Here is a 13,347-nt window from a genome sequence, read left to right as displayed (position 1 = left end):
AAAATAATAATATGCTACCTTTTCTAGTGAAAAAAATCATTTCTTAATTTCTGCTTAATATTTCATGCCTTCCAGTGTTCCACAGCCTGAAGACCCAGGTAGTAGACTTTTGAACCACTGCAATGCATGGCTTATGTTGCATACCTGTAATATTAAAGCTGTTCAGTGACTTTCAGCTAGTCTTAATTTATGAACCACCATTTCAGTTGGAAATATAAGACATTCATTGGTTGTCTTTTGTTATTATGTTCTCATTGAAAATAGCTGAGATTATAAATACCATTTTGTGTAACATTTGTGATAAATTTTGGCAGAAAGGGTTGTTTGGGCTATCGTTTTTCATTTTAGGAAAGTAGCTAAAAGTAAAGTTGTTTGAATTTTTTTTAGTTTTGCTGCTGGGCATGTATGTTCACGGGAGAGACCAGGAGAAAGGGAAAGGGAGAGATTATCCTTTGGTGGGTAATGGCCATGCTGCAGTCCCTTCTCCTACAATCTCCTTTCAACAATTTGGGCATGCACGGACACATGCCCAGTGTATTTACCAAGCCACTGGTTCAGGACTTGAACCATGCAGTTGGCCATGTGGGATCTAGCCACCTTACCCACCACACCACCAGCTAGCCCTAAAGATTTTTATAACCTGTTAATAAATTTTCTATATCAAGAAAACAAAACTCTCTCAAACCACCTGATTACAACATTAAACAACAAAATGAGTTGGCAGACCAGCATTCTTTATTGTAAGATGCCAATAAAGAACACAGGAAATAAATACCTCCAAGTTTATGCTTTCAGTCTTTAAAAAAAAAAAAAAAAAAAAAGGTACAGGGTCAAGGCTAAGATTTTTCTCCTCCTGTTGAAAGTCACTACTTCTTCCAGGGTCTTGCTCTTTCCACTGACCCTGTTTTCAATTTTACTATATCTCATGTTCAAGTCTCTTTCATTTAAAATTTTCTTCAAATTCTCCTTCAACATATTGCTGCACTTAATTCTGCTTCTTCTTTATCATGTTTTTCAAGAGAATATTTAACTCCTTCCCTTTTTTTTCAAGAGGATATTTAACTCCTTCCTTTTCTTCAACTTTTGTTCAGACTTTTTTTTAACATTTCTTATTATGAAATGCAGTGTCCATACTGAAGAATATACAAAATATATGTGTACAAGGCGAGCCCTGTAGTATAGTGGTTAAAGGAGCTGGATCCCACGTAGCTGATCTGGATTCAAATTCTGGTCCTGGCAACCTGAAAGACACGCCAGGTATCTTTGTATTTGTGCCCCAAATTCTGACCAGATGGAGAAATGGAGGAAAAGGGATTGTGGCATGACCATGTCCCATTGAGGGGGTGCTGGAATTTCTAACAGCCAGCCACTTCATTGATCTTTTTTATAACATCTAACCATCTTCTGCTCTTGGTCAACTTTATGGCTACAAGCCAAAACAGTTTTCCGAAATAGGATTTTTTAATTAATTTTATTAATTTTATTCACAATCATGAGCATGCACATGAAAGTGAGAGAGAGACAGACAACCATCCTCTGCAGGGTCGGGCCATGTCTTGATCCCCTTCCTCCAGTCCTCCAGCCCACGTGAGCCCAGCTTGTTTCAGGCCAACCAGATCAGGGACTTAAAAGGACACCATGTGGGATCCTTCCCTGGAGCAGTGCATTACAGTGGTACCATGCCATTCTTGACTATCCTCCTTCTATACATAACATTGGACATGACTCCTTCTCAGGACTTCTAAAGCTCTCCATTTTTCACCTGCTTTCTTCAGCCTCATCTTGCACATCCGGCTGTGTTCTTCATTCTTTAGCAACCTGAATGCTCTTGTTTTCAGTTTGGTGCTGTTGTTCATCCTGATTTCCTTTGCTTAGGGTTCTCCAATGGACTTACCCTCATTGTCTAAGGGTAAATTTGAATTTTAACCTCCAGGGAAGTGTTGCCTGACTCTTCCATTGCCCCATCCAGCCCATCCCGTGGTGGGGTCCCCTTTGCCATTACTTTAGGCTTGTCCGTATTTCTACCACTGTCCTTACACTGTTGTGTTGCTATCTCGTTGCATGTCTATCATGTTCTCCTGGCCATTGTTCACTAAGATACACAACAGTATTGGGCATTGCTGTTTTTATCATGTTATACACATTGTACATAGGATCATCTGACTGTGGGTCTCCACAATGAACTCTAAGAAACAGTATTTCTAAGGATTTTCTTACCTAAAAAGAGCTCTCTTGGAAAGAATGCAGTTTTAATTTTTTTTTTCCTAACAAATAAATTCTCACTAATATTTGTGTTACAGACCAAACCTGGACCACCCAAAAAGCCAAAGACCCCTTCTGGACAATCAGCCTTAGTGTATTGCTACAACTGTGCACAGAAAGGCCATTATGGACACGTAAGTTTGAGTGGCATCTGGACAGAAAGCTGTCTGTCTTAGGGAATGAATGGTTACTGAAAAATGAACTCGAAAGGAATCTAACCGTGAATGCTTACTTTTTTATAAACTAACATTCTGAAGTAAAACTTAACATATTTTCAGCTGATTTCCTTCTCCTATCCCTACCAGAGTAACAATCTATAAGAGGATAGTTCTCCAATTTATTTTCTTTAGGAGAGTTGATTTTCTATAGGGCGCATGCGCTCACCAGGAAGACAGAGAGAGACAGAGAGACAGAAAGCAAGAAATCACCCCCAGAGGGGATGGCCACGCCACAATCCCTTCTCCTCCATTCTCGTCTCGGGATCTTGGACACACACACACATGCGCCCAGCATGAGTTTTAAGCCACTGGATCTGGAACTCGAGCCGCGGTAGACTACATGGGAGTCCAGCAACATAACTATTATGCCATCTGCTGGTCCCCAAAACACCCAGTCCCCATCATATTTATTGTATCAGAGTTCATTTACCTTCTTGGATCTGGAGTCTATAGTTTTCACTTTGAATTATTTTTCTGCCTTGTTAAGTATGAGCAAGGAAGCTGCTAATCCTTCTTCACTACTAAAGCACTTTTTCTAAGTTCTCTATCCAATGTCCTGAGTACTATGAAGTGTTTTTTGTTTTTGTTTTTGTTTTTGTTTTTGTTTTCACTGTAGCTCACGAGAACATAAACTATTTCTGGCCTTGTGTGAGTTCTGTGTCTTGTTCTGCCTGCTCTCATATGGAGTTCTTTCCTCAACTCAATCGCCAATCAAATAACCCACTCCTTATTCCACAAGGAAATAAGAATTCAAAAGAATGGAGATTTCTCCCTCCATCCATTCCCAAGCATCTCCCTTTAAGAAGGAAGAAAGTCCATTTTCAATTACACAAGGAGCATTGTTGTTTTTAAAAACATGAAAAAAGAAAAGAAAAAGCTCCAGTCCTCAGGGACTAGCAGATTCCAATTAACTCTCTCACCGTGAACAACAACAACAAAAAAAAAAAAAGAAGAAGAAAATGTGGAAAACAACTTTCAGACATTAAACGATAGGCAGAGCAGGAATACCTTCTTTTAGAAGAAGAACAAATGACGTGGGGTCTACCACCATCCAGGCTTTCTGGGAACAACTTCTGGACCACCATGCAAAGAGGTAGCATCCAAGCAGCCTATCAAGCTCATTGAGTTGAGGAGGACAAAGGGGAAGTTTAGGGTGATCGATGCAACTAAAATTTGCAGAAGAAGACAAAGCTGTACAAACATAGAGTTCCACAAATCTGCAGAATAAAAAAAGGAACTTCTAGGGGCCAAGAGGTTGCATGGTGGTTAAGGTGCTAGACTCTCATATGGTTGACCGCAGTTCGAGCCCTGAACCCAGAAGCTTCAGAATCACACATACATGTGTTCATGCCCAAAAATCCCAAGGGGAAAATTGGAGAAGAGATTGCAGCATGGCCAACCCCTGGGAGGGTGATTTCTCACTTCCCCTATCTCTGTCTTTCTCTGTCTCTCTCCTGCAAGCACACACACCCTATGGCAGAAATCTTAATTAACAACAACAAAAAAGGAAGTCAAACTCCCCTACTCAAAAATGGGCAAAAACAAAGACCATATACTTTACTACAGAAGTTATACGAATAGCCAGTAAGCACATAAAGATACTGGATATCATTAGTCATGAAGAAAATGTAAATTAGAGAATAAATAGATACCACTTTCATACACACAAATGGCTGAATTTTTAAAATTTTTTAAAATTTTCTTTCATATAGGGGTAGCAGGAGCCATAGGCGTAAGGGGTAGAATGTGAAAGCTAGGATAAGGCTCTGTCCTCAGTTCTAATTTTTACTCTACCTCTGTCTTTATATATATATATAATTATTTAATTTTATACATTGTCATTTTTTAAATTTTATTTATTTATTGAAGTTGATGAGAGAGAGAGAGAGAAGGGAAGTGAGAAAGCAAGCTGCCAGGTCCAGGATCCGAACCACGGTCAGCCATGTAGAAGTCCAGCCACCTTAACCACCACACCACCTGCCGACCCCTCTGCTACCATCTTAACCATGTGACTTGACCAACCCACTTTTTCTCTCTGGTCCCTAGTTTCTTTCTCCCCATAGCAAGGAGATCTCTCAGAACTGATCACTGGATGCCATTTGCAGTGTGACCAACTCTGTAGTATGGTGATACAGTTGGAAAGATCCTGCAGTATACTTTCTTCACTTTCACAGAACTCCAATTGAAAACCAAATGAAACTAGAAGACCTCTTTTAGTGGAATTATCATCTCTGGATCTTTTACTGCTCTGTGCATTCCTTGTCATATCAACATTCAGATGTTGCCAACACCTTTTAGGAAGCACACCACTTAGTCCACACCCACACAGATCACATAGATGTAACAAATTATGTCTGCATACCTCTTTAGGCAGAGCAAAAGGGTATAATTTTCACACTGATGTTTATTTAATTAAAACAATTATAGTTGGATGCTTACTACCTACTAGTCACTCCTGTTAACGTAGATAGGAAATATATTAAAAGCATTTGGAATTTATCCCTGAAATCTAGATTTAGATAATTTTAAATTTTCAATAAAGCAAATTTGGCAGCCTCCTCACTGCCATAGATGAAGAACTCTAGATTATCCACATTAATGAAGAAGATCAGTGGTGTGGCTAATCCAGAATAGTAGATAAATTATATAGCCAACTACCAATTGTCTGTGCTAATGGAGCAGACCAGCGATGTGGATAATCAAAATATAATTTACATTTAACTTTGGAAAACATTTGTGCTACAGTATAGCTCTGTGTAGTTGTAGCACACAGGGTTCAAATTTTGCAGGTGGTTAAAGATACCTGAGGACTCATCCCCTTTAGTTTTAGAAATTCAGCCCTACAGAATTGCTGGTAGCTTTTTCATGTGGAAGATACTCTCTGATGAAGATGACACAGACGTTCCCTCATTCATTCACTGTGCAGCTGGGGAGGCAGGGATAGCGGTAGTTCAGAAGAGTGTGGAAGGGTTGGCAGGCACTGGGAGCAAAAACGTTGTGTTGAAATGGGTTTTGTTTGAGTATATCAATATTTCTAGTACCTTTTGTTATCATGATTTGATCTCATTATTTTGTGATTAGAGAATATACTAGTTACACATCAGCACTATCGTACCAGACTATGAGCCTATATCGCTTATACCATTGGGTTTTGTGCTTTCCTGTGTTCTTTCTGATTAATTGTCTTTCATTTTCGTTATGATTAGAATCCTAGACCCAAGTCTGTTTCCTTTGTTTTGTTTTACTTTACCAGAAAGTGCAAGCCAGGGGGAGAGACAGAAACAGAGACAGTGAGAGGAAGGTGAGAAATTACCCCCCAAGGGGGATGGCCACACTGCAATCCCTTCTCCATTTTCCTTCCAGGATCTGGAGAAGACATGCACACGTGCCCAGCATGAGTTTGAAGCCACTGGGTCAGGGACTCACATTGCAGTGGGCTATGTGGAAACCCAGCCCAGCAACGTAACTGCTACTCTATCCACTAGTCCCAAACTACCAAAGTCTGAAATGGATTCTTTTTCCTGGGAATGGGAATTGGAGCCACCATAGATAGTGGTTTATAAAGCATTTCTTTATGTTAATATGTAGGTTTATCTTAAAATTTCAGGGCCCAACAGAGCCTAAAATGATCCAGAAAGTCACAAAAGGGTACATTGAAAGGAAATAATAAAAATAAATTTTAAATTATTGAAATAGAAAACTAAATAGTATCAACAAAAATCAAAGCTGGTTCTTTGAAAACAATTGTCAAAAAAAAAAAAGACTTTTGGAAAATCTACTCTAAGAAAAGGTACAAATAAACAATTAGTGAACAGTATAAATACCTTAAAATACTGTATAATTTCCTTAATTTTAAGAGAATACTTTATAAATTAAGTCTGAAAATAGAAACACATAACTCTTTAGGAAAATACAAATTAATCTGATTCAAAAAGAACAAACCTACTTGAACTGATGTCATTAAAGGTGAATGAACACAATCTCCCCACTAACCATACTAGACTTAGGTGGTTTTTTCATTTTTCTTTTCTTTTTTAAGCAAGATCTCTGTGTGTCATGATCTCCTGCCTCAACTTCCTAGGTCACTCTCTTGGACTGCAGGCACTCATGTGCCAACATGCCTAGCCTTTAGGGTGAACCGGAATTTGAACCAGGCCTCATACCTGGCCTTAGTCTGCCGGGTAGTAGTGTCTACCAGTACACGATCCCATGGCAGGACCTGGATTCAGGTGGTTTTCTATGCAAGTTTTACCATACCCTTTATTCAGAAATGGATAATCCAAGAGAATACTACTCAACTTTTTTTGAAGCTATTATAACCCCAAACCATTTCAAAATGTTTACAGAATGATACCATTTTTATAAAGTCTGAAAACTTCAAATTTGTTGTTTATTGGAATAGTCCTTAGTAGTTAGAGTATGAAAACATGAGAATGGCAGGGGCCAGCAGGTGGCATGGTGGTTAAGGTGCTGGACTCCCACATGGTGGACCATGGTTCAAGTCCTAGACCTGGCAGCTAGCTTTCCCACTCTCGCTCTCTCACACATGGACACATTCCCTATAGCAAATTAAATAATAATGAGATGATGATGTGACCAGCAGTTGGTTGGCATAATGGCTGTCACTGGAATCCCATGTAGTTGACCACGGATCAACTCCCAGACCCAGTAGCTTAAACTCAACACCAGACACATGTGCGTGCGTGCGTGCCCAAGATCCTGAGAGGTGAATGGAGGAGAAGGGATTGCAGTGTAGCCATCCCCCTGGGGGGGTGATTTCTCACTTTCTGTCTCTCTGTCTCTGTCTTTCTGGCGAGCACACACACCCTATAGCAAAAACCTCTCCCACCAAAAAAAAAAATGATGATGATGATGATAAATAATTCTTTAAAAATAAACTATAAGAATGCTGGACACTAACTTTGTCAATGGTAACTTCTGAAAGGGAAAAAGGTGACTGAGAAATGGGGTGGAATTAGATCAGTACAATTTTAATCTTGGAGGAAAAAATAGAAGTTAGTTAAAGTGAAATGTTATGATTTGATGTAAGTGGTAACCATAGATTTTCATTACTTTATTTTCCATACTTAAGTGTGTATTTAGAATGATTTGCAATTTTTCTTTAAGGTATTTGCCATAGGGTGCATGTGCTCACCAGAGAGAGAAAGGGGAAGTGAGAAATTACCCCCGGGAGGATGGCCGTAGTACAGTCCCTTCTCCATTCTCCTCCTGGGATTTTGGGCACACACATACATGCACCTGGCTTGATTTTCAAGTTTGGGATTCGAACTGTGATCAGCCTTAAGGTGCTGGACCTTAACCACCACACCATCTGCTGGCCCCAATGATTCATACTTTTTTAACTGAGAACGAATGGGAGTGGTGATCTCCACCAGGGTGGCGGGAATAAGGAGAGAGACACTTCCTTTGGGGTATCTAAATTGCCTAAGAACATTTCCAAACGATATATAACCCACTACTACCAACCCACTCCTCCACGCAGGAATCACTGTGAAAGCAGTGAATGTTGAGTTCAAGTAAATTTGCAGGCCACTTGTATCTAGAAAAAAGAGCAAGGAATCAAGAATTTATACCTGGGGCTGGCAGGTGGTGGTGTTTAAGGTGTTGGACTCCCACATGGCTGATTGCGGCTCAAGTCCCAGACCTAGCAGCTTGCTTTCTCGCTTTCCCTTTCTCTCTCTGGTCTCTTTATTATTATTAAAATAATAATAATGAAATAATATTTTAAAAATTTTAAAGAATTTTTAACTGTATTTTGGGGATAGGAGAAGGGATGATAGAAGCACTTGTTGGAAGGCTGGTGGAGAAGACAGACGAGCAAGGACAGGAAACCCTCTGTCAGGAGTGCAAGGAAGTACAGCTAGGGTGAAGCCCTCAATGCGCTTTACTCAGGCTGGTGAGGAGTTTGGCAGGGAAGACTGAAAGAACATAAGGGTTCCATAAGTAAGGGGAGAAGGGAAGAAAGCCCAAACCTGAAGGAACAGCCTGTAAGCACAGTGGGGGGTGGGACTGGGTGAGCCTCCGGCCGCCCGGCCAGGGCCACATCGTGTAGCCGCATGGGGTGCCAGTGATGCGGCCTCCTCTCTGTATGTCATGGGCCAGCATCTTGGAAAAAGTTTTCTGAACAGCATGAACTTATGACATCATAATTTCAAATACAATTTGCAGGAATGTTCAGAAAGACGGATGATTAACCAGACATTTCCAACATCTCCATTCATCTACTACTATGATGACAAATACGAAATTCGGGAGAGAGAACGAAGAATAAAACGAAAAGTAAAAGGTATGTTATTACACTTCTTGCTAGATCATCTTTTTAGTAAGTAGTTACTAAATTTCTTTGTTTGCACCATCTTTGCCTGCTTTAGAGGTGGTTAGCTTAGTTTATTTATATATATATATACACACATATGTGTGTGTATATATAAATATATACATATATATATATGTATATATGTAATTTTTATTTGTGTGGTATGTGTTTGTTTTATTTTATTTTTTATTTTTAAGGCAGAGCCATGTAATGCAGCGCTTCTCCTGCCTCAGCATCCCAAGAAGCTGAGCCATGGGCAGATCCAGCACCTTTTATTCTTAGGCTGGGCCAGGAACCTAACCTGGGCCTCCCATGTGGCCTTAGCTTGCCGGACAGCAGCATCCAGTGCACACAACCGCACCTGGGTCTGCATTAAAGGTGTTCTTTATAGAGAGCAGCAGGTGGCATAGTAGTTTCATTGCTGGGCTGCCACATGGCCAACCACGGCTCACATCCCAGACCCAGTGGCTTCAGAATCATGTTGGACACATGTGCATGCATGCCCAAGATCCCAGGAGGAAAATGGAGGATTAGGGATTGCAGCATGGCCATCCCCCTTGGGGGTAATTTCTCACTTTCTGTCTGTCTCACTCCCGCTCTGTCTGTCTCTCTCTCTCTCTCTCTCTCTCTCTCTTTTTCCCTCTGATGAACGCACACACCCTAAACCAAAACTCTCTTTAAAAATAAAAAAAATACTGTGTTGTAATCTATTCATAATAAACATTTTTCTCACTTAGTTGTCACTTTAGAAAATGATCAGTGCAGAAAATACTTTTATCTATCTGTGTACGTAAAGTTTTTAAAGGTTCCTTTGAGACTTTTCTGTTTAACAAGTAATTATTTTTCCTTAGTAATCTTTAGTATCTTTCATGGAATGAAAGGCTTTTCTGCTAGAAGAGTAGTAGAGTTTTCCTCGAGGAGGCCTTTTTCTTTTTCTTTTCTAATTTTGTCAGAGGTCCTGTGTACTCACTGGAGAGAGAGTAAGAAAGCGCCCCCTGTGGGGAATGGTCACGCAGCAGTCTCTTCTCCATTTCTTCTCACTTTGGGGACTGGGAACATGCATGCACCTGCACCCGGCATATTTCTCCAGTGGAGAGAGTCTGCCATGTCGGATCCAAGTGCCTTATCCACCATGGCACGGGCTGGCCTCAGAAGGCATTTGTTGTACCTGCCATTGTGAGCAGAGCGCCAGGCCATAGCCACCTCCGTGGTGTCCGTGTTGACTGTTACTAACGTAAAGTTCTTTCTCACCAGTGAGTAGCTTCCCATCTAAGTCTACTTTTGCTACTTCTGTTCTTTTTTGCTTTATACAAGGGAGGACAGAATCTCCAGAAAGTTCATGGAACTGTATATTATGAAAAAGCTTGCTTTCAGAAAAAAGCAGTTCTGTGTTTTTCAAGTTGTTCTGTACATTGTTTTCTCGCTCTTCAGCCCTTTTTATTAGTTTTCCCCAACTCAGCATTCCTGAGTTCTGATCCTTTTTGAAACGAAGATACTAATTCTGAGGAAAATAAAGGATAAATTTTAACATAAAATTTATCTCAACTATAGAAAAATTAAAGCACATGAAGATAATGATTGGACAACTCCATTAGCAAGAGATTAAAAAGAGATCCATGAAAATTCATCTGTGGATTAAAGGATTATGGGTGCCTTTGGTTTTCTTTATATTTCTGTTTTTCCCAAGTTTTTGTTTTGTTTTGTTTTTATTTTTGCTTTATATTTTCTGGAGGATGCATATACTTGCGAGAGAGAGAGAGAGAGAAGGAAATTGAGAAAGCACCGCTCATGGGGGACAGTCACGCTGTAATCCCTACTCCTCCATTTTTCCTTTCTGCATTTGGTATACATGCACACGTGCCCACCATGTTTTTTAAGCCTCCGGGTCCAGGACTCAAGCCATGTAGCTGGCCATGTGGGATCCATCCACTTTAACCATCACGCCGTTGGCTGGCTCTCCCAAGTTTTCTATAATGAGCATTAACATTCATGCTTGAGAAACACAATTTGTTTTCTTTTCAGCAAGTTGTATTAACAACTGTAGCACAAATCTACCCGGAGGCTCACTATGATCCATCGGAATTTTTACTGTATGCTCAAGATTTTTATTGGCTACTTTTTTAATCCCTCAAGGTTCTCTTGACAGGTTAGTTTTTGTCCCTCGCTGTAACCTCATCTTTCACCTACTCCATCAGAAAACACTTACAGTAACTGTATCCAGTCCTGACAGTATATAATATCAGATCTAGAACTAAAACCTCTAAGATAGAAACACGCGCACACACACACTTCCCATGCTGGTGCTCTCTCTCTGAAGGAATAATCCCCTGGGCAGTTTGGCATCACCTATCAGTTCTATGGCCAGACTTTATCTTCAGAGAGTAATTGAAATGTCACACGAGACTGTCAAAAGGCCATTTTATACATCTTGCTTCGCCTTATCTTGGAAAGCTCTTCTATCACTGGAGGAACTTGAACTGGTCAGTCATGACTTTTCACAAAGCTCGGATGATTATTGTTCTTACTGGTTCTCATCTCTGTTGTTTAACCTGGTTAAACCGTGTTGAGCTGACTAGGTTTCTGAGTTTTTGATTTTTAGAAATCAGGAATATAGAACTACAGTCATGCAATTTGCAGTGAGTGTTTTTTTTTTTTTTTAACCTCAGTAAGGACTCTTTAGAGTGTCATATTATTAACACATGTAAATGTCTAGCTTCCCTGTCTGTTGGGTTATTTACAGGCCTGCGAAAGCTCTGCATGTACCGTCTAGCTGCTGAGTATGCAAAAATACTTCTCTCTTTTTCAGAACTCCAGAAAAATGGGAATTTTCCAAGGCAGTTCAAGAGACCTCACATGGAAGTGGCAGGTAAGAAGCCCCACTGTGGTATGAAGAAGAGCCATGCCTCATGGAAGAGCAACAGGTGGCCTCAAGAAAATAAAGAAACCCCCAAAGAAATGGGGACTAGGAATAGAAAACGTGGGAAGAACAGGAAGACTGACGGCCATCGCGAAGAAGATGAGGACTTTCCTAGGGGCCCAAAAACCCCTGGCAGCTTTAAAACCCAGAAGCCTCACAAGCCGTTTCACCATCCATCACATTGCCTCAAGCCAAGAGATGACAAGCTTCCCAAAGAGGGCAAGCGGGGCAAGCAGAAGAACAAGGAGAGATACCTGGAAGAAGATGGCAATGATAATCTATTTCTTATTAAGCAGAGGAAAAAGAAATCTAAGCTGTAAGATAGCTTCTAATTTGGCTTTTCATTGTCTATTTGGTCTTCACATCTACAGTGTTCTGACGATATTTTTATTATGTATGATTCAAGTGAGTTTTGTTTCGTTTTTAATTTGAACCGTACCTAGAGTTGCTAAACAGAGATCTCAGTTCTCTTATGCCCACCAGGATTTTTAGGTGAGAAATAGGAAGATAGACTTCTCCTGTTCCAATATGTCATTTTTACTCAGAATCCTATGGATCGGAAAAATTAATCTTTTCAAAATATTTTTTTAATACTTTGGGAAAAAAAGTTCATCAAATATAATTTATCTGCAATGCGAAAATGAAAATTGAATCCTTGCAAGAAGAGAAATTAACACTCATAAATCAACAGTCTCTTTTAGCATTGCTTTTTTTTTTTTAATTTTAACATTAGAAAGGACAATAGCTGTAAGTCTAAATTTAGATTTTCTTGCTTCTGAAGCTGTTGTCAGAATCTTTCTTTGGACAGAACATCACAAGCTGACTATGAAAACCAAGGTATCATCAGAGAATCCCTGTAAAGGCAGGAACTGGGCTATAGGGAAACACGGGTAAGGGATTCAGCTAGTATACATGTCACTAGACAGGTTTCCGGAAACAAGGGAGAAAGAGTCATCAAAAATGTTAACGTAATCACAGTGTAATAGTTTATACCATTTTTACAGCCACATTTTAAGACTGTCACTCAGATAGAGAAAGGTGAGCATTACCCAACTTCAAAAATTGTTTTCATGAATTTTTAACTACCACAAAGCTCTACAGATTCTTTTGTATTTGTGAACCTTTTGTACTTATCAAAGCCAAATGTTAGAATGAAAAAAATAAAATGTCTGATAAAGTAAATGAATGTGTGTATTATGTAAAAAGATAATGAGAGTTTGGTTGGCAAAGGGCATAGATGGGTTGGACAAGTAAGTTCGGTTATAAAATCACCACAAAGTGAGTCAGAAGTGCCCTTTTTGCCCAAGCACAAGCCCTTTGCCAGAATAAGATGGTGTGAAATCAGTTCAATAGGACAATCTTACAATGTTAAATTCTTTTTTTGTTAAAAGAGAGTTTTGTTTTTTGTTTATTTGTTTTATGTTTTTTTTTTTTGTTTTTTGGGTTGTTTTTTTTTTTTTTTGTTATCGGGCACTGCACTTGGTGGAGAGACAGAAAGAGACAGAGAAACAGAAATTGAGAAATCACTCCCAGGAGGATGACCAAGCCACAGCCCTTTCTCTTGCATTCTCCTCTCGGGATTTTTGGCACGTACTTCACACGCACACACACTC

General features: G+C 39.8%; 1 protein-coding gene across 3 annotated transcripts in view; it reads left to right on the top strand.

The window, feature by feature from the left end:
- Positions 1-12,916, top strand: part of ZCCHC7 (zinc finger CCHC-type containing 7) — a 253,537-nt gene extending 240,621 nt beyond the window's left edge. For all 3 annotated transcript variants that reach the window (XM_006143744.3, XM_006143745.3, XM_027770031.1), the window contains exons 7-9: positions 2,301-2,396; positions 8,670-8,787; positions 11,624-12,916. In XM_006143744.3, coding sequence (XP_006143806.1) covers positions 2,301-2,396; positions 8,670-8,787; positions 11,624-12,054 — 645 coding nt within the window. In that variant the 3' untranslated portion in view covers positions 12,055-12,916. The remainder of the gene's footprint in view (positions 1-2,300; positions 2,397-8,669; positions 8,788-11,623) is intronic.
- Positions 12,917-13,347: the final 431 nt, after the last annotated feature.

Source organism: Tupaia chinensis, unplaced genomic scaffold (assembly GCF_000334495.1).
Source record: "Tupaia chinensis unplaced genomic scaffold, TupChi_1.0 Scaffold000104_1, whole genome shotgun sequence".
In the NCBI taxonomy this organism is placed as follows: Eukaryota; Metazoa; Chordata; class Mammalia; order Scandentia; family Tupaiidae; genus Tupaia; species Tupaia belangeri.
This window is presented reverse-complemented; position numbering and strand designations above follow the sequence as displayed.